The sequence below is a fragment of the Scheffersomyces coipomensis genome, assembly GCF_036884675.1.
Source record: "Scheffersomyces coipomensis strain NRRL Y-17651 chromosome Unknown DFJ63scaffold_5, whole genome shotgun sequence".
In the NCBI taxonomy this organism is placed as follows: Eukaryota; Fungi; Ascomycota; class Pichiomycetes; order Serinales; family Debaryomycetaceae; genus Scheffersomyces; species Scheffersomyces coipomensis.
Window position 1 is genome coordinate 345,513 of NW_027042896.1, and position 20,375 is coordinate 365,887.

At 31.6% G+C, this 20,375-nt stretch overlaps 10 protein-coding genes across 10 annotated transcripts; 4 read left to right on the plus strand and 6 right to left on the minus strand. All coding sequences in view use genetic code 12, as the record gives it.

The window, feature by feature from the left end:
- Positions 1-390: 390 nt before the first annotated feature.
- DFJ63DRAFT_319767 (mitochondrial 54S ribosomal protein bL21m) lies at positions 391-1,302 on the plus strand. The gene has a single exon (XM_064907105.1). It carries the CDS (start codon positions 742-744, stop codon positions 1,219-1,221), a length of 480 nt encoding a protein of 159 aa, XP_064760859.1. The 5' UTR covers positions 391-741; the 3' UTR covers positions 1,222-1,302.
- On the minus strand, positions 1,303-5,216 carry BCK1 (mitogen-activated protein kinase kinase kinase). Its single transcript, XM_064905432.1, has 4 exons — positions 4,347-5,216; positions 4,137-4,262; positions 3,023-4,037; positions 1,303-2,941 (listed from the first exon to the last, which is right to left on the minus strand). Exons 1-4 carry the CDS (start codon positions 5,010-5,012, stop codon positions 1,326-1,328), a joined length of 3,423 nt encoding a protein of 1,140 aa, XP_064760860.1. The 5' UTR covers positions 5,013-5,216; the 3' UTR covers positions 1,303-1,325.
- Positions 5,217-6,044: 828 nt separating this feature from the next.
- Positions 6,045-9,842, plus strand: SFI1 (Sfi1p; the record flags this gene model as incomplete). The annotated part of the gene is made up of 1 exon (XM_064908353.1): positions 6,045-9,842. One exon carries the CDS (start codon positions 6,045-6,047, stop codon positions 9,840-9,842), a length of 3,798 nt encoding a protein of 1,265 aa, XP_064760861.1.
- Positions 9,843-9,904: 62 nt separating this feature from the next.
- On the minus strand, positions 9,905-11,848 carry ECM39 (dolichyl-P-Man:Man(7)GlcNAc(2)-PP-dolichol alpha-1,6-mannosyltransferase). The gene has a single exon (XM_064907106.1). It carries the CDS (start codon positions 11,751-11,753, stop codon positions 9,930-9,932), a length of 1,824 nt encoding a protein of 607 aa, XP_064760862.1. The 5' UTR covers positions 11,754-11,848; the 3' UTR covers positions 9,905-9,929.
- Positions 11,849-11,881: 33 nt separating this feature from the next.
- DFJ63DRAFT_319771 (uncharacterized protein) lies at positions 11,882-13,443 on the plus strand. The gene has a single exon (XM_064907107.1). The coding sequence runs from the start codon at positions 12,017-12,019 to the stop codon at positions 13,319-13,321; it is 1,305 nt and encodes a 434-aa protein (XP_064760863.1). The 5' UTR covers positions 11,882-12,016; the 3' UTR covers positions 13,322-13,443.
- TIM54 (Tim54p) lies at positions 13,444-14,973 on the plus strand. Its single transcript, XM_064907108.1, has one exon. The coding sequence runs from the start codon at positions 13,564-13,566 to the stop codon at positions 14,875-14,877; it is 1,314 nt and encodes a 437-aa protein (XP_064760864.1). The 5' UTR covers positions 13,444-13,563; the 3' UTR covers positions 14,878-14,973.
- Positions 14,933-15,568, minus strand: DFR1 (dihydrofolate reductase; the record flags this gene model as incomplete). Its single annotated transcript, XM_064906299.1, has 1 exon — positions 14,933-15,568. One exon carries the CDS (start codon positions 15,566-15,568, stop codon positions 14,933-14,935), a length of 636 nt encoding a protein of 211 aa, XP_064760865.1.
- A 406-nt stretch (positions 15,569-15,974) lies between these two features.
- On the minus strand, positions 15,975-17,346 carry HHO1 (histone). Its single transcript, XM_064903823.1, has 3 exons — positions 17,200-17,346; positions 16,997-17,045; positions 15,975-16,729 (listed from the first exon to the last, which is right to left on the minus strand). The coding sequence occupies exons 1-3, from the start codon at positions 17,261-17,263 to the stop codon at positions 16,381-16,383; spliced, it is 462 nt and encodes a 153-aa protein (XP_064760866.1). The 5' UTR covers positions 17,264-17,346; the 3' UTR covers positions 15,975-16,380.
- Positions 17,347-18,091: 745 nt separating this feature from the next.
- Positions 18,092-18,400, minus strand: DFJ63DRAFT_314144 (uncharacterized protein; the record flags this gene model as incomplete). The annotated part of the gene is made up of 1 exon (XM_064906300.1): positions 18,092-18,400. One exon carries the CDS (start codon positions 18,398-18,400, stop codon positions 18,092-18,094), a length of 309 nt encoding a protein of 102 aa, XP_064760867.1.
- DFJ63DRAFT_319777 (uncharacterized protein) lies at positions 18,259-20,107 on the minus strand. The gene has a single exon (XM_064907109.1). The coding sequence runs from the start codon at positions 19,681-19,683 to the stop codon at positions 18,727-18,729; it is 957 nt and encodes a 318-aa protein (XP_064760868.1). The 5' UTR covers positions 19,684-20,107; the 3' UTR covers positions 18,259-18,726.
- Between the last annotated feature and the right edge of the window lie 268 nt (positions 20,108-20,375).

Sequence of the window (20,375 nt, forward strand, 5' to 3'; positions counted from 1 at the left end):
ATGCTAACAATCAAAGGAATGGATTGGATTGGATGAAATACGATTGATATAATTACTTAGTCACCTTGAATGATAAGTACTTGATATTTTGTATTGATGTTGTTTCCCAATGGAATGATAGGAGGAGGTGGGGGGAAGGCAGTGATGGGATTTGGATGGATGATTGGGATTGATATATATTAGATTGAGATTCAATAACAAAACGGTTAGAGGGGGGTTGAAACTAGAACGGAAGCAAATACATATACTAGTGGTGGGTAGTGGTCCATATGTCGTAGTACATACACTTGATCTGACCAGCTATGACTGTTGATGTGATGGCCCTGTTCGATAATTAAAGAAAGTCAAAACCTCTTTCAACACTGACTGTATTTTGAATCTGTCTAGAAGTTTTTTACTGCTCACTTGAGACTTAAACCTGACAGACAAAAATCTCAAAAAAAAAGAAAAATAAAAAAATGTCAGAAAAAAAAATTTTTTTTTTTTGAACGACAAATTTTTTTGTTGGTGACACAAATTGACAATTTGACTGAATTAGCAGAGGATAATTTTGAAAAATCATCATTTAACGGTGTACAAAGGGTTCGACCATCACTAAGTTAGCCAACCAATCATTGCATACCTGAGTTTGTTGTTCGTGGTAGACGTAGTCCAACAATAGTTACAGGTGATATCTTCCCATTCCATTCATTTTCTAACGTTTTCCCATAATCCATCACATCATATACTCACATCTACACTATGTTTAGAAATAGTCTAAGTGTTAGGTCAATAACCTCGATCAATAATATCATTACCACTAATGCTTACAGATCATTAGCCACTGCATCCATACAATCCAATATAACCTCAGATTTGACTCCTTTAAAAATCAATTCTAATGGATCTAGAGATTTATATGCTATCTTCAAATTACATAATATTCCATATTTAGTTACTAAAGGTGATAAAGTATACTTACCATTCAAATTAAAGAATGCTAAGGTTGGTGATCTGTTAAAATTAAATAATGTCACCACTTTAGGTTCACCTGAATATACTTTTAAAGTTGATCAAGGTATTAATAATGAATTATATGAATTAAAAGCTAGTGTGGTTGAAATCACAAAGGAACCTTATTATGAAGTTTATAGAAAGAAACAAAGATGTAGAAGATTAAAAACTTTCCCAGTTGAACCATTTCAAACGGTTTTAATGATCAATGAATTAAAATTAACCTAACTTATGTAAAGTTAGTTTCCCCCATCATTCTGTACATATTCATCCATAAGTGTATATAAACTATAAATATAAAATCTGCATATATATATACATACATACTATTACTATTCCTTCTTTCTATCTTTTATAGTCTCTGCTAATTTGGTGTTTTGGAATTCAAATTTATCATCAACTTTTGTAAATGGATCATTAATCAATTGTTTAGCAGTAGGCCTAACACTTGAATCAATAGTAAGACATCGAAGTATAAAATCTCTTGCATCACATGAAATTCTGGAATCAGTACTTAATTTCTTATCAATATCTTCCACAAATTGTTCCGCAGATTTACTATCAGACCATGGTCTTCTCCCGGTAAACATCTCAATCACCACACATCCTAATGACCAAATATCAACTTTAGCACTATACCCCACATATTTCTTATTCTTAAATATTTCAGGTGCCATACAATATCGAGTACCTTTAAATGAATTCTTCATATCATTAGCATAAATATCTTTAGATCTCTTCGAAATTCCAAAATCAGATATTTTACATGTACCATTATCATCTAATAATAAATTATCCGCTTTTAAATCTCGATGTAATATCCCATTGGTATGTAAATATTCTAATCCTGATAAAACTTGCTTAATAAGGAATCGAATCAATTGTTCATCAAATTTACCCACATTCTTAATACATGATCCAATTGAACCCCCTGGAACGTATTCTAAGAATATATTATATTCATTATTCTTTTGAGAATGTCCTAAATATTGAACAATATTTTCATGATGTAAATCTTTCATATTTTCAACTTCTTTCAATAAATCAACTGAAATTTGGGATTGAGGACTATAAACAATTTGTTTAACAGCAAACATTTCCTTAGTTGTGACATTGAACCCTAAATAAACTGATCCAAATGATCCACTACCAATCTTATCACCTTTAATCCAAGCAAATTCTTTAAATTCAACAGCATCTCCATTTCCTGTTGATGTTCCTTTGGTACCTCCAATAAACTTAACTTCACTCTGGTCTGTAAGTTCAATAACTTTAGATCCCCATAATTTAGTATTAGATCTCTTAATCTCTGGATTCTTCTTATAAATGTTCTTAGCTTCGATACAAGCAGCCCGAATCGACTTTAATCTTCCTCTACCAACATTCTTAAATCCATCCACCAACTCTTCACTCGGTTCAGAAGGAGTTATAGGTGATTTATTAGCATTCGAAAACGTTCTCGAAATAGTAGGTTTCCGAACTGGTAAGTTTTCATCTCCAGAAATAGGAACAGAAGCTCCAGGTGTTGGATCTTCATTAATAATGGGTTTTTCTAAATCTGTATCAGGAAAATATCGATCAAAATTCTCATACACTTCTAAAATAGCAGGTCTAACCGTTGGGTTTATATTATTCTTTCCATCTCTTAAAGTTAACTTTCGAACATTCAGAATTGGTTTGAGTGGTTTAATAAAAAATTGATCATCACCATTATTAGGATTAAAATCGGCTAATGGAACATCATCAAATACAATGGTATTCTCTTTGAATAAATCAACATCATTTCTTCGAGAACTTATACTTGAATTACGACTTCTATTTCTATCAAGTATAGAACTAGTTATACTTGACACAGATGAGACTCGATTACGTCTTTGAATTGAATTTGTTCTCTTTAATCCTTGAATTTCAGCAGGAGGAGGTGGAGCTACTCTCTTAGGAATGATTCCTGCTTTTTCTCGCTCGCTTGATGTTCTTGATTGACCATCATATGGCGGTGTAGATTCAGAAGTTAAGGTAGGAGCTGTACTGTTTGTTGGAGTTTTCTTATCATCCTTTAAGATTGAAACTGTAGTAGCTGATACTGGTGATCTATGAGAATCAGTAAGTGATGAATCTTGAATAGTAGCAATTGGCTTAGGAGCAGTTTGGAATGGTTTATTCTCACGTCTCTTTTCAAAATCAATCAAATTACCCCGAGGTGGTAAAATCTTAAATGTTGATATTGTTGTCGGATCATTTTCCTTATGGACAAATAAATTTCTACTACTATTACTATTAGTAGCTGTGATCGTTGTTTCAGCCAGTAATGAACTGGTAGGTTTAATATTAGTTGCTTCTTGTGATAATTTTCTATTAGTTGGGATCTCCAATTGCATGGGGAAATCTTGATGAGTTAAATGCTTCCTATATGACTTATTATTAAGCAAACCGCCTTCTTCAATGGTCTTTTTATGAATTTGTCTTAACATATAATCACTCTTCACATTCAAATAATCGATTTCTTTATCTTTCGAACTTTCAAGTAAGTATTGAGGAGTATGATTATATTCAAAAGATTTAGAATCAGATGATGTTGTTGAAAAAGTAGTTGTATCTGGTGAATGCAAGATGTGATGGACAACTAATTTGCAAATTGATTGTGATTGTAATACTTGAAGCAATACTGATTCGGGTAATTCCATTCCCTCTTCTTCAGCATCAAAATCAGTTAAATGGAAAGTCACCTCTTCAGCATCAACAAGATTTAATGCATATAAGACTTTGGCTCTGAATTTAATAAAGTTAGTCTTTTCTTCTTCACCAACTTGAATAGGAACGAACTTTTTATTATCATCACTGACCAATACTGTAGAGTTTGAACCAATCTTCTTTTCTCGAATTCTAGGTAAATATTTATCATCCAACACAGGAAAAATGATTGGGCTTGGTGGTTTTCTTTGTACCAATTTTGAATTTTCGGCGATATTCTCTTTTGGATCAACCAAGACTGGACTGTGACTATGGTGCTTATGATGTTGCTTCTTGGTAGTAAATGCAACTGGCTCAGTAAATTTCTCTACTTCTATTCGTGGAAGTAAGATCTTTGGGATATCCCTGTTGGTTGTGAATTCTGAAGTATCTTTAGGAAACTCTTTGACCACTTGTGGTGTCTTTTTATTCACCATTTGTTGTTGTTGTAACTGTTGCTGTTGTTGTTGATTTTTTAGTTGTTGTTTAGAGGCTTTGTCATTACTTAATTTCTTAAATGTACCAAATATACCACCCTTCTTGGAATCCTTTGCAATGACTTGACTTCCATTCTGATTATTGAATGGTGTCTTTAAAAACCTTGAACTGGGACTTTCATCAACTCTTGTGCTCAAACTACTCTTACTACTAGTAGAAGTAGCTGAAGCGGTAGATGTAGGTGGTAAAGAATCCTTAATCGTAGAACTGTCATTAGATCTAGATCGATTATGTTTTCGAAGAAAGTTGGATGATAATGATGATGGGAATTCAATGGTAGGACTCTTATAACTACTTGGATCAATATATGAAAATGGTCTTTGCTTGCCTGATTTCAAACTATTGACGTTTGCATAAGAATCTGAGGGTGATATAGATGCTACTGATTTCCTTTTATAAAATGCTGATTGAGGTCGAGGATAATCTGAAAGATTAGTACTATAAAAGTCAGGCGAAATCAGAGATTCGGATACTTTTCTGGAATGCAGGAGATTTTCTTCTTCTGATATAACGATCTCTTTCTTTAATAATTCAAGAAATCTTTCTACTGAATTATTATCATCATCGATGGTTAAATACTTCGAGAATTGTTGCCAAGTGGGTGAATTCACTTCATAATTCTCTAAATCTAGAAACCTATGACCTGATATTTCATTCTTTCTGAATGTTTCCTTCCACGAGTTGTTAAATCCATTATAGTCGAGCCATACTAAGACACTCAGCATTGGCCATCGACCGGAACTTGAAGCAGATGAAGATTGGGTGTTCATGGCATATCTTACAAATCTCATATTTTTACTTGACCGTTCCAGTGGCAAGGTCGAGACAGAGTTTGCCGACGCATTTGAAATGGTGGACGACTCTGAACTTTGACGTATATGATTGGGTAATTCTTGACTACTTATAGGCTTTTGATCTGATAATCTATCACTACTATAACTTGGAACCAAATCTATTGAACTACTGCTATAACGTGATGATACATCTGGAGGTATTGTGAGAGTTGTTTGAGTTAAAGAAGCTCCCGTGAACTCTTCAATTTCGTTTATTGTTGGTTCTTTGTCTAGAATATCGGTGGTTGGATCTCCTATTTGTGATGGAAACGGAAGAGTGCTACTTGATAGTGGTAAATCTTGAAATTCTTGGACAGTATCATCATGATTCTCGATGAAGCTTGAATTGGCCATGAATAGATTGGCTGGATTAGTTTGAAAATTAAAGTCGTCATCCATATCTTTGCCTTCGATTGCCTCCGATTCAGATGATAATGAAATAAATTCACTCAGATTAGTGGTACTAACGGAAACCATGCTATCTCGTTTTTGAAATATTTGAGGAAGTGAATTGGTATGAGGAGGCGGAGGAGGTTGGGGGATAGGATTAGCAGCAGCAAAGCCATGACTCCGAGCATATATCTCGGCATCCGAAGCTACTCTTTCCTTGGGCTTGTTTCTTTGGGATTGAGGCTGTATATTTGGTGGTATTCCATCTGATGATGATGAGGGCACTTCGGGAGTTGTAAATGGAATGATATGAGCATTGAAAATATGGACCCTGTTCGGTTGACCCCTCCCATTGTTATCTAGATTCCTCAGAATCGTCATCTATTATAGTCCCTATCGATGAATTAATATAATGTGTTGATAATTGTCTATTACTCCACTTTTTGACACCTCTTTTGACTCTAAAAAAATGACAGCCTTTATTTAATATATTTTTCTTTTGTGGATTTGATTCCGCGTCTAAAATGATTAATCTGAATTATAAATAGCAACACATATCTTTGATCTAACGGTCAATTAGGGAACAATAACTATCGTTAAATGGAATCTTTAAGTGAGTTGCTACTACTCACTGTACGGGATTTGCAGAAGTTGAAAATCTTCCCGTTGAGTAGCAGTTCTCACGAGTATGAAAGCTTACTCAAGGGAACCATTACCAATATCCTACGATTGATTGATTGGGATCAAACTGACTTCTACAAGTTAACCATTTCAATCGAACCAAAGATTAATGGAGTCAATTCGTTGAACGTATTGTACTATTTCGATAAATCATCTCAATCTGATGTCAAGGATATCCCAACTAAGGATATCTTAAGTTATTTCCATAAGTTTCATCAACAAGGTAGTAACAAATCGAAATTGGATCAAATATTATCTTTAATCGAATATTTACTAGGAAAGGATCATATACGACACTTGTACAGTGGAGTGTTATCCAAACTCACAACTTTCATTAAATTCCTTATTGCATTCAACAATGACTGTGAATCTCAAATAATACAACTACTTTCTGATTGTTTCAGATATGATTTAAAATTCTATTCTAAAATACAGCATGATGGGAATAATGATATAACAGAAGAGGAATCAATTGGAATAAGTCGAATATTAGACAAAATAATCGGACAAGATCTGGATGTTTCCAACGATAATTCTACATCTGAAGCAACTGATTTCAACATACCATTACAATTCAAATCTAATAATGAAAACTTCAGTTCATTATATAACACATTACTCAAAATTGCAACTCTTAGGACTATAGATATAAAAGATGCCAGAAAGTACTCTGAGTTATGTCTATTCATATTTAAAACTGTCTATAATATTCAAAGTATAGAAATTGACAGTTTTCCATACAAAGAAAAGAAATTTGGTTCGTTTCATGATCTTTTAATTGGAGATTCAGGAATACTATCGAAATCTTATGGTGTAACAAATTCAAGAATAATAAATGATTATAATTTCTTTCCTGAATTAAAGAAAGATCATGAAATAGCCCCTACATCTTTTCCTATATCACAACCAGTGATTGAGCATGAATCTTTTTCAAATCTAGGTAGCACCAAACAGGAGAGACAAGAGATTCTTCACCATTTCAAACGAATTATTCCTTTGTTAAATGAATACAATCTTGAATTCGACATTGATTTTATTCCTGTTCTTAGGAGATATATGTCTTTACTTCATGACGAACTTCCTACAGCTGCAGTTATTGCCGATTTCAACTACATTGATCAAATAGTAACCTTATTGAATCTTATCATTGACTTCGAAAATGGAAAAGACGAGACATTAGTGACCAACTTTAAGAATACTGTTGATAGAATACATGATCTTCATAAATATTTGACAAGGTACTATGTTGCTGAAATTCCATCTACTACTGTGTTAATGCGCATAGCAGTCATTGAATACTATAAACGTATTGCCATTCAACGAATTGTAATAAAGAGCTGGTCTTTCAAGTTTTCACAGATAGAGCAAGTATCAACTACTGTCTTAGATAATTGGACCATAGTTAATAACAAGAGATATATACGAAACTACCTTACAAGATGGTATAGTCAAGGTCGTAAATTGAAAGATTTGGAAAATATAGCTATCAAGTATGATAAAAGTATAACGATTGATAAATTTTTCAAAAACATTTCCAGGGCTAGAGCATTAAGATCTGAAAGTATTAAGAAAGGTGACTTGCACATTGTCAGCTCGTACTTTGAGTTGTGGGCTGATAAGAGTTTATTCTTAGAAGGTATGTCCAAGAAAGCATTGGACTTTGAAAGACAAGTTTTGTTTCAAAAGGCATTTTCAACTTGGAATCAAAATTTGCTGTATCAAAATAGTCTAGCTTCAGTAGCTAAGAGTAGAAATGTTATAAGGGTTCAAAAGGAGGACTCGGTTTTGGTAGAAATCACTTGGTCAAACTGGTATAATCTTATGGTCTCGAGGGTTCAACAAGGTAGTATACTGAAACCATCTATCGATACAAATAAGATAAAAGAACTTGGGAAGCTTGAAAGGAAATTCTTGATTACTAAGATTTTGAATAAATGGACTCGCTCATACTGTCTTGAATCAGCTAAAAAGAAAGTTCAATTGCACAATGATAAAATACTTTTGTTTGATATTTTTCATGATAAATGGCAAGCAAAAACATCAATGTCCAGTAAAGCCAAAAATTATCTTCTTAACAAGGATCAACAGTTAAAACTTGATCTTTTTGTGATCTGGAAAGATTTGGCTGCAAGAAGGGCAACAGCTGACAAGGTTTATATACAAAACAAGCTAAGACAGTTCGTGAAATTGTGGAAGCTAGAGACATTAATTGGAGATTCTAAAACCAATCGATTGAAAAGATATGAAGATTCACTTCTAGTTCGTCATTTTAAAGATTGGAGACTTAAGTATAAATTAAACGCATTCAATTCGAGGAACTCATATACTCTTAAACAAGTGACATTGCTACAATTATCTTCGAAGTTTGATGATATAAATAGTCATTATGAGCTATCTGAACAATTTAAGAATCATAACTCAAAGACTTGGGCTCTAGAAGTATGGAAAAATTATTTTGAGATGCTTTCAGTGGCCAATGATTGTGCAGATACTTATGCAAAGGGTCGGACTTTCAATCATTGGGCTAATAAACTAGAGACTTATAATAAGTTGTACTTGAAACACATCGGTGATAATTCAATCCTGTTTAAGGATAAGTTTTTACTAAGAGTTTTTTTAAAGAAATGGCAAGAACGGTTCGAGCTTAATTTTGATGATAATTCGAATGCAGTGGTTCAAGACTTCCAGGAAAGATATGTAAATCATAACTTAAAACTAAGAATGTTACGAAAATGGGTTGAAAATTACAATTTTGTATTAGCCAAACAAGATGCTCTTGAGTACAGAGAAAGAAAGTTTCATGAAGACAATGCTAGCATAGCTCCACATTTTTATAAATGGAAGGAGATTTCATATAAGCATTATGATCTTGCACTGCAAGCTATATCATTTGATGAAACGGTATTGAGAAAGAAGAGTTTGATTGTTTGGTATAGACAATATGTTAATAAGAATGTTTATTTAGAAGAGATAGCTTCGGAATTCCTTGATAATGCAGAATTTAGACAAATGCAAGAAATTTTGAGTAATTGGAGTATGAGATTCATGAAGATGAAAAGAAATCAACAAAGTTGTGATTTATTTATAAAGAGGTGGGATGTTTCAAGAACAAAGATCTTATTTGATCTTTGGCAATGGAAGATGGAAGAATCTCATAATGTATCTTTTGACGATTCGGAAATCATTCAAAATCCATCACCATTGGCATCTAGGTCAAGCAGAGTACCTAGTGATAAAAGTGTTAGCTACTTATTTACGCCTTTGAAGAAACAAGTATCTCCAAGGATACCATTAGCTACTCCAGGAACAACACTTAGATCTAGTCCTACCAAGCTCCATGAAACAACACAACGGTTAAAAAACGAAAAAATGAATGAAGTAAGAAGGCATTTCAGTAGGTTTAGAAGCTCGTCTACTCCAAAACATTCTAGTGTTTTCAGCGGTGAGCCAAGAACAACAGAATCGAGGTATCCAAGGTTGCAGCCTTTAACTACTTCAAGTATTTTACCACCAAAACCACCTAATTTTTCCATGCAAGACCAAGTGGATGTAGATGATGATACTGAATCTATCGAAACCGCCAAAAGTTTGAGGAAAATCACTCCTATCATGTTTCCTACTGACGATGATTTCCAACAACCTAAATTCTCACCAATCAAATTAAGAAGTCGAAACAGTAATCTTATACTGTCTGGGGATATAAACAGTACATTCTAAATCTTTTATGTAAATTATTATTGTATATTATTAAGGGTAGTTGTATATATATATAAGGGGCTTGTAAATAGAAAAATACTTTTAATTTCAATCTTCTTGACTTAAGATTTCTTCAACAACAGAATCAATCTGTTCATTGATTTCTTCAATCACTTCGTCGACATCTACTTCAGCAGGTTCTTGCTTATCTTCAATCACTTCTCCTTCTTCGATTGCCTTTTTGTAAACATATAAATAATCATCAGTGATGACTAACAAATTCAATAACTTAAGTAAGCTTTCTTCACCAGTGATAATTTTTTGAGCAAAACCAAAGTAATCGTCCTTTTCTTTTTGGATAACGTATAATAATGGATAAATAGTTATACCTCTGAAGATTTGAGATTTGTGAAGTAATTCCCAATTAGTATGATCAAAGGCAAACGATTTTGGATTAGATCCTACGATTAAATCTTCACTTACTAAGATATCAATATCATTCCAAATCTTTTCAAGTTCAACTTCAGTTTCCGTCTTATCATAAGTGATGTAATGAGAGTTTAATTCTCCAAATCTTGAAACACCAGTCATACAAGCTGCCACATCCAAATGAACTAAAGTGTTTGATTGTTCTTTTTGATTGGATTCAATATATTGATTAACGAAAAGTAAGGCATCAGCTCCTGGATAATTGAAGCTGGAGAAGTATCCCATAAACAATGAAAATACTAAGGCAACTGCGACATTGATTACAGCGATTATAACAAGTAATTTACTAGACCAACTAATACTCCATTTCATAGCAATGTTACCAAGACCATTGGCGGCTTGAAGAGTGAAAATTGGAATAATATAAGTAATAAATCTCCATTCTTTATGACCTTGGAAAGATAATGCAACGATGAATAAGATAGATGAAACAAATAAAACTCTAAGTGAGTTTTTAGCAGGATGAGGGATAACTTTTTCAGTTTCTTTTTCCTTATCAGAGGAATCTTTTGAAATGATTTGTCCATCATCAGCTGGATCATTAACTAAACCTGGAAGTAAAAGTAAAAGAATAACAGGAGGTCTGAATAAGCCCCAAATATATTTTGTGAAATAAGCTGACCATGGTTCAACACCCCATGCAGCAGATTTATTTAAAATGACGTTAAATTGGAAAGCAGAAAGTTCAGGAACGACTAAATAACCCCAGAAATAAGAATCAACAACAAAAGATAAGAGTCCACCAATGACAGCCCCACTAGCAAGCATAATTACATTGATAACAATATTTGATTGACCAAAGATTAAAGATGAAACCATAGCAATAATGACGGCAAATAATCCAATTTCAGATCTGAATACAGCTCCACAAAAGGCTAACCAAGTCAAACCAGAAATATCACCCTTGAGAAGTTTACTAAAGGCTAAATTTACAATCGGTAAAGCAATGAAATTTGGTAAAGTTCTGGTTGAATAAAATAAAATATGGAATTGACTGAGTAATAAAACCAGATACCAGAATCCCAATAACCCTTTGATTTTACTTTTTCTATCTCTGAAGGTAACACTATTGATACTTTCTCTGATTTGAATTAACAGGAATGCATTCAATAAACCTAATACAGCTCTAACCACTAATTGTAAATCATTTTGAGTTGATTGTTGTAATAAATCGTAACCAAACACAGAAGTAACAGTATTGATCACTTTGACAATACCAGCTAATACCAAACTACCGACGAAAGTTCTTGGAACAGCCCCTGGAAACACGATATGATCATAATTGTCTTCAATGGTTTGTTTGGGGAAGATACCATAATTAAGAATATCATGAATAGCTTGCAAATTGAATGATTCTTCAACCTTAGTAAATGGAGCAATGATTAAGTAAAATGATATCAAACCAATCAAGGCAGCATCTAACAACTTGTTGTATCCATACATCTTGAAGGTCTTAAGAAGAAGAAGAAGAAGAAGTAGATACTTGAAACAGTTAAAAAGTGAAAAATTAAAATATTTTAAAATCTGTCAAAGTCAAAATCAAAATCTGATCATCACACAAAATTAAAATGGAGAGGCATACAAGCAGAGAGCCAGATAACCCTGCGGATACAGTATGAAAAAATCGTTTTTTTTTATTATTTATTATGGGATCATTATATATATATATATATATATTGATAAGACTTTAACGAATTAGATTAGGAATGGCTGATGACGATATCCCTGATTTGGTTGAAGATTTGTCTTCAACAGATATAACTAATTTATCTAAATATACTCAAATACCCACTTCCAATCCATCATCATTACTTAATAATGGCAATCTAAAAGTGAATGATGACAAACAGCAACCATCACCATCACCATCATCATCAAATAAGAAGATTCCAGTGTCAATCATAACAGGATACCTTGGATCTGGAAAATCAACTTTGTTGGATAGGATCGGTAAAACCTCAAATAAGAGATTGGCTATCATCTTGAATGAATTTGGTGATTCATCTGTGATTGAAAAATCAGTGACGGTAAAAGATTCTGAAAAAAATGAATCTATAGAAGAATGGTTGGATCTTGGGAATGGATGTTTATGTTGTACAGTCAAAGATAATGGAGTTATGGCCATTGAACAATTAGTGGAGAATTCAAAAGACAGAATTGATTATATATTACTTGAAACCACTGGTGTGGCTGATCCATCCCCCATAGCTAAAATGTTTTGGTTAGATGAAGGATTATCTTCAAATATATATATTGATAGTGTCATCACCGTTGTTGATGCTGAGAATATCATTACATGTTTGGATGATGTAGGTGGTCATTGGCATCGAGAACATAATCATTTAAAATCTCTTCAAGATGCTAAAGAAGTAACCATTGCTGAAATTGATGATGAAAATAAAAAGTTAAGTGAGGGTTTAACTACTGCTCATATACAAATTGCTCTTGCTGATACAGTTTTAATTAATAAAATCGATAAATTAAATGGATCAACTGAGAAATTATCACAAATAGAACAAAGAATAAAAAGTATAAATCAATCAGCTCCCATTCATACCACTAGTTTTGGAGATATAGAATTATCCAAAATCTTAGATCTCCATGCATTTGATTTAAACTCAGAACGGTTAAGTGAATCAATCTATCTTCAACAAGAAACTAGTTTCCATGATCATAGAATCACTACTATAAGTCTTAATTTCCCATTCTTTGAACATACGAAACAATTTAATCAATTTGAATCATTCTTACAGTATGTATTATGGGAAAGTATAATCAATGATAAAGAAGTTGAGATTCATAGATTAAAAGGGTTATTAATCAAGAAACCAAATCACGACAACGATGAAGATGTTGTGGTTAAAGTGGTACAAGCCGTCAGAGATACTTATGATATTGTGGAAGATGGTAAATTATTAGAAGGAGTAACTGAGAATAAGTTAGTTCTCATTGGGAAAGATCTCAATTATGATGATATAATGACTGAATTGAATAAATTCGTAAAATATTAAACCAACAAAATGTATAAAGAAATCATGTAATTAGTTATATATATATATATATATAGAAAAGTGGCTGCTACCATATATTAAAATACATAGAAATAGTTAGCGCTTTAAACATTTTTTGAGTGTGTCGATGATACTTTTTTTTGGGGCATTGAAAATTTTTTTCCAAAGCTGGAGGAGTGTAGAAAGTGATTTCAACAAAGGGTAAATTCACTTACAATTAGATTCATATATACACATCCATAATGACTGATTCTAAGCCGGATCCAGTCAAGACAGGAGCAGAGGCGGCCACTACTACTACTACTCCTCCTCCTCCTGATACCAAGACCAGACCACCTAAGAAAGGTTGGTCAAATCCAGCATTAAGAATGATGGGTATTCCAAGAATAAGTTTACCATCTCGTAATTGGCTTATATTTGGAGCTGTTGTATTTGGTATTGGAGGTGGTATTGCGTATGATAAGTATCAACAATCCCAAATACGAAAGAAATATGTGGGGCAAGTTGAATATTTAAGTCAAGTACCTTATGCCAATCAATTAAAACCTAGAAAAGTTACTGTATTCATTGCTCCTCCACCAAATAGTTTCTTAGATGATTCTGTAAGAATATTTAGAAAGTTTGTTAAACCAATTTTAAATGCTGCTGCTATTGATTTTCAAATTGTTTCTGAAGGTAGACAAGGAGAAATACGTCATGTTGTGGCTAAGAAGATTCGAGAATTAAGAATAGCAGCATCTGAAAGAGATAATAATAATAATAATAATAAATCTGATGCAGACAAAGTTAAGACCAATATTACAAATGGAGAAGAAACTGTCAGTAAATATGATTTATATGGTCCAACTAATGTCTTAGGGTTATATAAAGTGTTTGAACCAGTTAAAGTTCAATCAGAAGATGAATTAAATCCCAATGAAGCAGGTGGTATTATTTGTATTGGAAGAGGGGCATTTAAAGAATATATTACCGGTGTACATGAAGGGTTATTAGGACCATTAGAAAAACCCCAATCATTGATTGATGAAGAAAATCGTATAGTTGAAGAAAAACAAGCTGCAAAAGCTGAAGCTGAAGCTAAAGGTGAGACATATAGAAGTGGAGATGATGATGATGACGATGAAGAAGAACGTACACCAGTAACCAAACCATTCATAACCAGTGACAAATATGGTGATGCATCATTTGCTCCTGAATTTCTTAATGTTAAGACAGTATTAAATCCTGAATCAAATATTCCCGCTGTATTTGAACAACCAGTATATGTTTTCCCTGTTCCTAAATTAACGGGATTTTTAAAGACTCCTCAAAAGATTTATAGATATTATACTACTCGATATTTAGCTGATGATTATGGATCAAGAACATTAGCCATTATAAATGATAAAATTAGAGATTATCAATTTAAAGATACATTTATGGCAAAGGAAGAAGAAATTGAATGGCCAAAGAAATGGGTTGAAAAGGGTAAAGAAAAGAATTCCGAATGGGTTCAAGAATTAACAGTTGATGATCGAGTCATTAGCCGAATGAGAGTTTATGATCCAGAATTATAAATATAAAGTATAATCATTTATTTATTATGTACATAGTTTATTATATTATTATTAGTTATTTTCTTTTCCATAAAGTATAATTATAAACAAAATCACCTTCTTTAATGTCGTCTTCGATGGAGATATCATCACCTGCGAACTCTTGTAATTCACTTTTACTAGATTTAATCCAACCTCCATTATTATTACTATCATAAATGGGGAAATTTAAAAAAGTATCAATTGGAACTTGATGATCTTTATTTGAATTTTCAACTTCAGTGATTAAAAGATGATCGATTCTTGAATCATGAATCAATTCATTATATATTTCTGCTCCACCAATGATGAATATTCTTTCAATCAGTTTTTTTAATTGATCTTTATTAGATAATTGATTTAATGCAACATCAATAGAATTAGCATGAATCACATTCAGATCGATGATTTCATTCTTAAATGAACGAGATAAAACCACATTGATACGATTAGGCAAAGGTTTGAACTTATTCGGTATTGAATCCCATGTTCTTCTTCCCATTATAACCGCGTTAATATGATCATGATTCTTAACTTGAGTAGTTATATCTTTGAAATATTTGATTTCTTTACGTAATCTCCAAGGTAATTTACCTTGATAACCTATCCCGAGGTTTGGTTTGAGGGCAGCTACTATTATTGAGATAGTTGGTTTTGAAATGTCAGTTGTCATCCTTGGTTGGTTGGTTGGGTTGGGTTGAGTTGAGTTGAGTTGACCTTATTGAATGTGAATGATCTCATTGATATACGTCTGTAGCTGTTTGGTTAACTATTTAAGAGTCAAAACGCGATTTCTTTTAGAGAAGTTGTGCAAAGACACGCAAATCAGTTTTGTGTTATTTTAACAAAAGTAGTGTCTTTTAAAAAACATAAACATTGCAAAAAAAAAAGAAGAGTGAAAGTATCACCATATTAAAACAATGTAAGATATTTATTCACAAATACAATATTATAATACTAAAGATAAGAAAGAAAGAAATAAGAAAATAATAATAATAATAATAATAAGAACAATATAATACTATACTTTGAAAATAATCAACAAAGTCAATATTAAAGAGATTCAAATGATAAACTATATATAACAAACATAGAATATCAAAGGAAATATAACATTTCCTTAAACAAAACAAAAGGGAGAAAAAAAAAATCAAGTACTATACTAATAAAACAACATTTCATCGAAAATCAAGTTATATCCAATCACTCATAAAGCAATCAACATAATCAAAGTTCGAGTGAAACAACAAAATGATAAAAAATAATAATAGAAAAAAAAAGTTGAAGGAAAGGAAGGAGGGGGGGAATAAAAGGTAATTTCAGCTAATGTACAATAATAAAGGTAACGATAATGAAAATAATAATAATAATAACGATTTGATAAATAGTTTTCTTTTATACTTCACTTCATTTTTTTAAAAAGAACAAATTCTTTTTTTTTTTTCTTCTTTTCAAATTAAAATCTCTTTTTCATTATAAAATTACTTATTTAGTAACTTTCTTTGGAGCAGCCTTTTTAGTCACTTTCTTTGGAGCAGCAGCTTTTTTAGTAACTTTTTTAGCACCTTCAGTTTTCTTAGCAGCAACCTTCTTTGGTTTGGCAGTAGTAGTCTTTTTAGAAACTTTCTTAACAACCTTCTTTGGAGCAGCCTTCTTTGGAGCTTTAGTAGCTGGTTTTTCCTTCTTGGCAACTTTAACTGGACCAGATGGACCTTTTGGTTGTAAGAAAACACCGGTTTCAACACCCTTTCTTAAAGCAGTGTTGAATAAAGAATCAAAGTTAGCAGCTTTAATGTTGTTGTTAGATTGAACGTATTTCTTAATAGCTTGACGACTAGAAAAGTGAGGGGAATTGTTAGTAAAGAAAAAAGTTCAACAGCGACAACATGCGAACGAGATTGTAATTATAGATTGATATCTTTCTCTAATATAGTCATATTACTTCATCATTGCTTTATGACTAGTATTCCATCCAATGGCAATGGACAAAATAATTCAAGTCACAACAAAAAAAAAAGTAAGTAGTAACAAAAAAAAAAATGTTCAAAATATAAACAAACAAATAATCACAGTTGATGGAATGATGATGTGTAATACATACGAAGAACCGGTTCTTTCCTTTAAGGCAATGATAGCAGAACTGATTAATTCTAGATAGGTATGATGTTAGTATACTGTTTGAATCATTGATATCAATTGATTTTAAAAAAAATTGTTGATGTTGAAGTTGGGGAGGGGAAAACCAAAACAAATGGATTTTTTTAAAAAACCCACAACAACATCATCAAAACAATCAAAACATACCTTTGTAAGTAGCTTTAGCAGGGACAGCAGAAGCTGGTTTAGCGGTTTTAGTCTTTGGAGCCATTGTTGATGATATAAGATATGATAGATTAATTGATTAATTGATATGATATCAAAAAGAAAAGGAAAAAGGGAAAAGAATAAAAAAACTTAACCAAAAAAAAATAAACAGGAAAGGAATTTATATAAATTGTAGCAGCAGCAGCAGCAGCAGCAGCAGCATCCAGAAAACAAACATATTTTTAGTTTGTGGTTGTTTTGATTTTTTCTGTTCTGCTCTGTTCTGTTAAAATCTTATTTTCAAACAGAGAGCGGAGGAGGGGGGGTGTAAGTAAAAAAAGAGTGCGATTTTTTTTCGAATGATCGTAGAGACCAGAAGAAAAACCAAACCAAATTCAAAATCCCTCGTTTTTTTAAAATTTTGTTGACTGTCATTTGTTGTTGTAAAGAATTAAGGTTGTAGAAGGTAGGTATGGTTGAACCAGTAGTATCAGCATGTAGAGGAGATTGTATAGTTGATTGTATATGGGTAAATTTGTGGTTTCAATATGAAATAAGGTTGATTTTATCATTGATTAAAAGAAACATATTTTGATGTTTTTCATTGGCTGTAAATGGTTATATTCGACATTAAAATGGTGTTATAATCATCAATTACATCAAATTGAGCTAAATAAATAGATAATATTAGAAATAAGAGTGATTTTAAGGAATTAGAAATAGTTAATTAGTTAATTTGATAGATTGATTGATTGATTCTAACTAGAGGTATAAACTTACTAAAAATTTTAAGATTATACGACAAATCCCGATTTAAAGAATGTAATTGATTTTAAGGATAATCTAATCAATTAAGATCTCTCATAACTTTAATCAATTGATTATATTTATCCTAACGTAATGCCATGTAATATAAAGTAATGTTTATAAATTGAATTTTTACAACAGCAGATTTTGTTTGTAATGGGAGATATTTTCTCCTTTTCCCTTCTAGATTTAATTTGTGCTGCCTCAGTTTTGATAATCTGTCAGTAAAATCTATTTTAGCGCACTGATTGCAAAAAAAGCCAAAAGAAAGAACAAAATCAAATCCCAAAATATTCCAAAAATGCTCAATTTTGTGATTATGTAAAAAAGAATTGAGAAATCCCACACCACACCGAGAAAATAACACTGACGACAACGACATCAACGACGACATAAAATTTACGATACACTCATCATTGTTATTCCTCCCTCCCCTAAGGTTTAGCGACGCTAATAATTTAAACTTCATCTTCTCACTAAATAAAATTATCCCTAAACACACAAACCATAAACACCACTACGCTACGCTAAGCTACGCTACACCAATTATTTATAAAGTTCTGTATATACAAGTTTAATGTTTATTATTATTATTCATAGTTCGTTTACCTCATTCATAACTCTCTCCTGTTCAGCGTCTCTAAAATGACCCTTTATATATACAAAAAATAAAATGTTACCTCTAATATTGATACTGTACAAAAAAACTCTACATCCACCTTAAGGACAAACTTCTTGTTCACTCCATTGTTGAGAAGAATCCTTTTCATAAATATACCTTCTATCATGATCTAATTCGACATAATCAACATAATTTACAAATAATCCAATCACTGCGAAATTTTTAAACCCATCTTCATCTTTCTTTCCATCAACACCTCTACTTATTCTATCTAATAATTTTTGATTATCATCATTTAAAGGTTGTAAAGGATTCGGTTTTCTAAATGATTTTTTTAAATGTTTCGATAATTGATTCCATTGTCTTTTTAATTCTTCATTCCATTCATCTTTAGTAGGAGGATAATATTGAATATGAGATATATCATTCAAAGTATAATTACTTAATGAAGTTGAAGATGCACTTGTTTGATCATTAATTTGTTTTAATAATGAAGGGGATAAAACACTTGATTGAATGGAATTTAATTGACAATTCAAATTGACAGTGGAAATATCTAAATCAGTTATGGTTTTTGATTTTATTGATTCTAAATCATCAATATCAGAATAAGGATTATTCTCAAATTTAATATCATCTCTTTCTCGTTTAAGAAATTTCTTTTGATCTTTTTCTAATAATGTCTTTGGTTGAATATTTGATAAATCAATTATAGGTTGAAAAGTTGAATCAATAATTTTAGCATGACCTCGGAATCGAAATTGTTTTTTAATATTAGCAAAATAAAATACACATTCAAATTTATCATTTTGAATTAATTCTTGATATTTATCCATTCTTTTATCAGTAGTAAAAGTTATAATATTATTGGTTTTATCATTAAATAAAAATCCTCGATATATTAAAGTTCTATTCTTAGGATATCCCGTTTTAGAATCAATAGTTGAAAATTGACATGGTGTAAATGGAGGTGAATTATTAGTAATTAAGAATTCATTATCAACTGCTTGAGTGAAAGCTGGCATCCATGGAGCCATATAATGAAACTGTAACATTTTATCGAGTTTAATTCTATGAATAATTGATATTATGATGGAAATGTTAAAGTATGATGGAAGGAAAGGTATATACCTAGTCGAATAAACCTATTATCTCAGTATAATTCTCGTGAATAATCAAATCAAATTAATGAAATTATTGGATAAATAATGGTGATGGATGGATGGATGGATGGAAATTTGATAACTTTCTCTCACCACTTACTCTTTTTTTTTTTTCCTCTTAGTAATTTTTTTTTTGGTAATTTCTTTCGCTGTTATTTTTCCGAAATGAATCACGTCACAGTTTTTAGCTTTAAGTATATGATTATTCAATGAATTGAAATGGGTTAAAACTTGGAATAATCTTAATGATAAAAGGACAAGTATGAATACTTTAGGAGAAGAAGATTAGAACAAAAAAAAAAAATTATAGTAACAGAGGAGGAGGAGGAGAAAGGTGATCAATTATAAACTAAAAATAAATTGAACAATTGTTACACCTTTCTTTATTGTCCAACCTAACTCACGGAATAAATAGTATAAATCTTAATTAATAATAATAAATAATAATAAATAATTAGTTAGGTGGTATACCTTGCCTGCTTTGTGATTAATTTGCCTTGTTTAATAGTAATTTATAACGGTAATTAATCTAAATTAAAGGGAAATAAAATATTATAAGGGCAAGGGCAAGGGTAAAGGCAAAC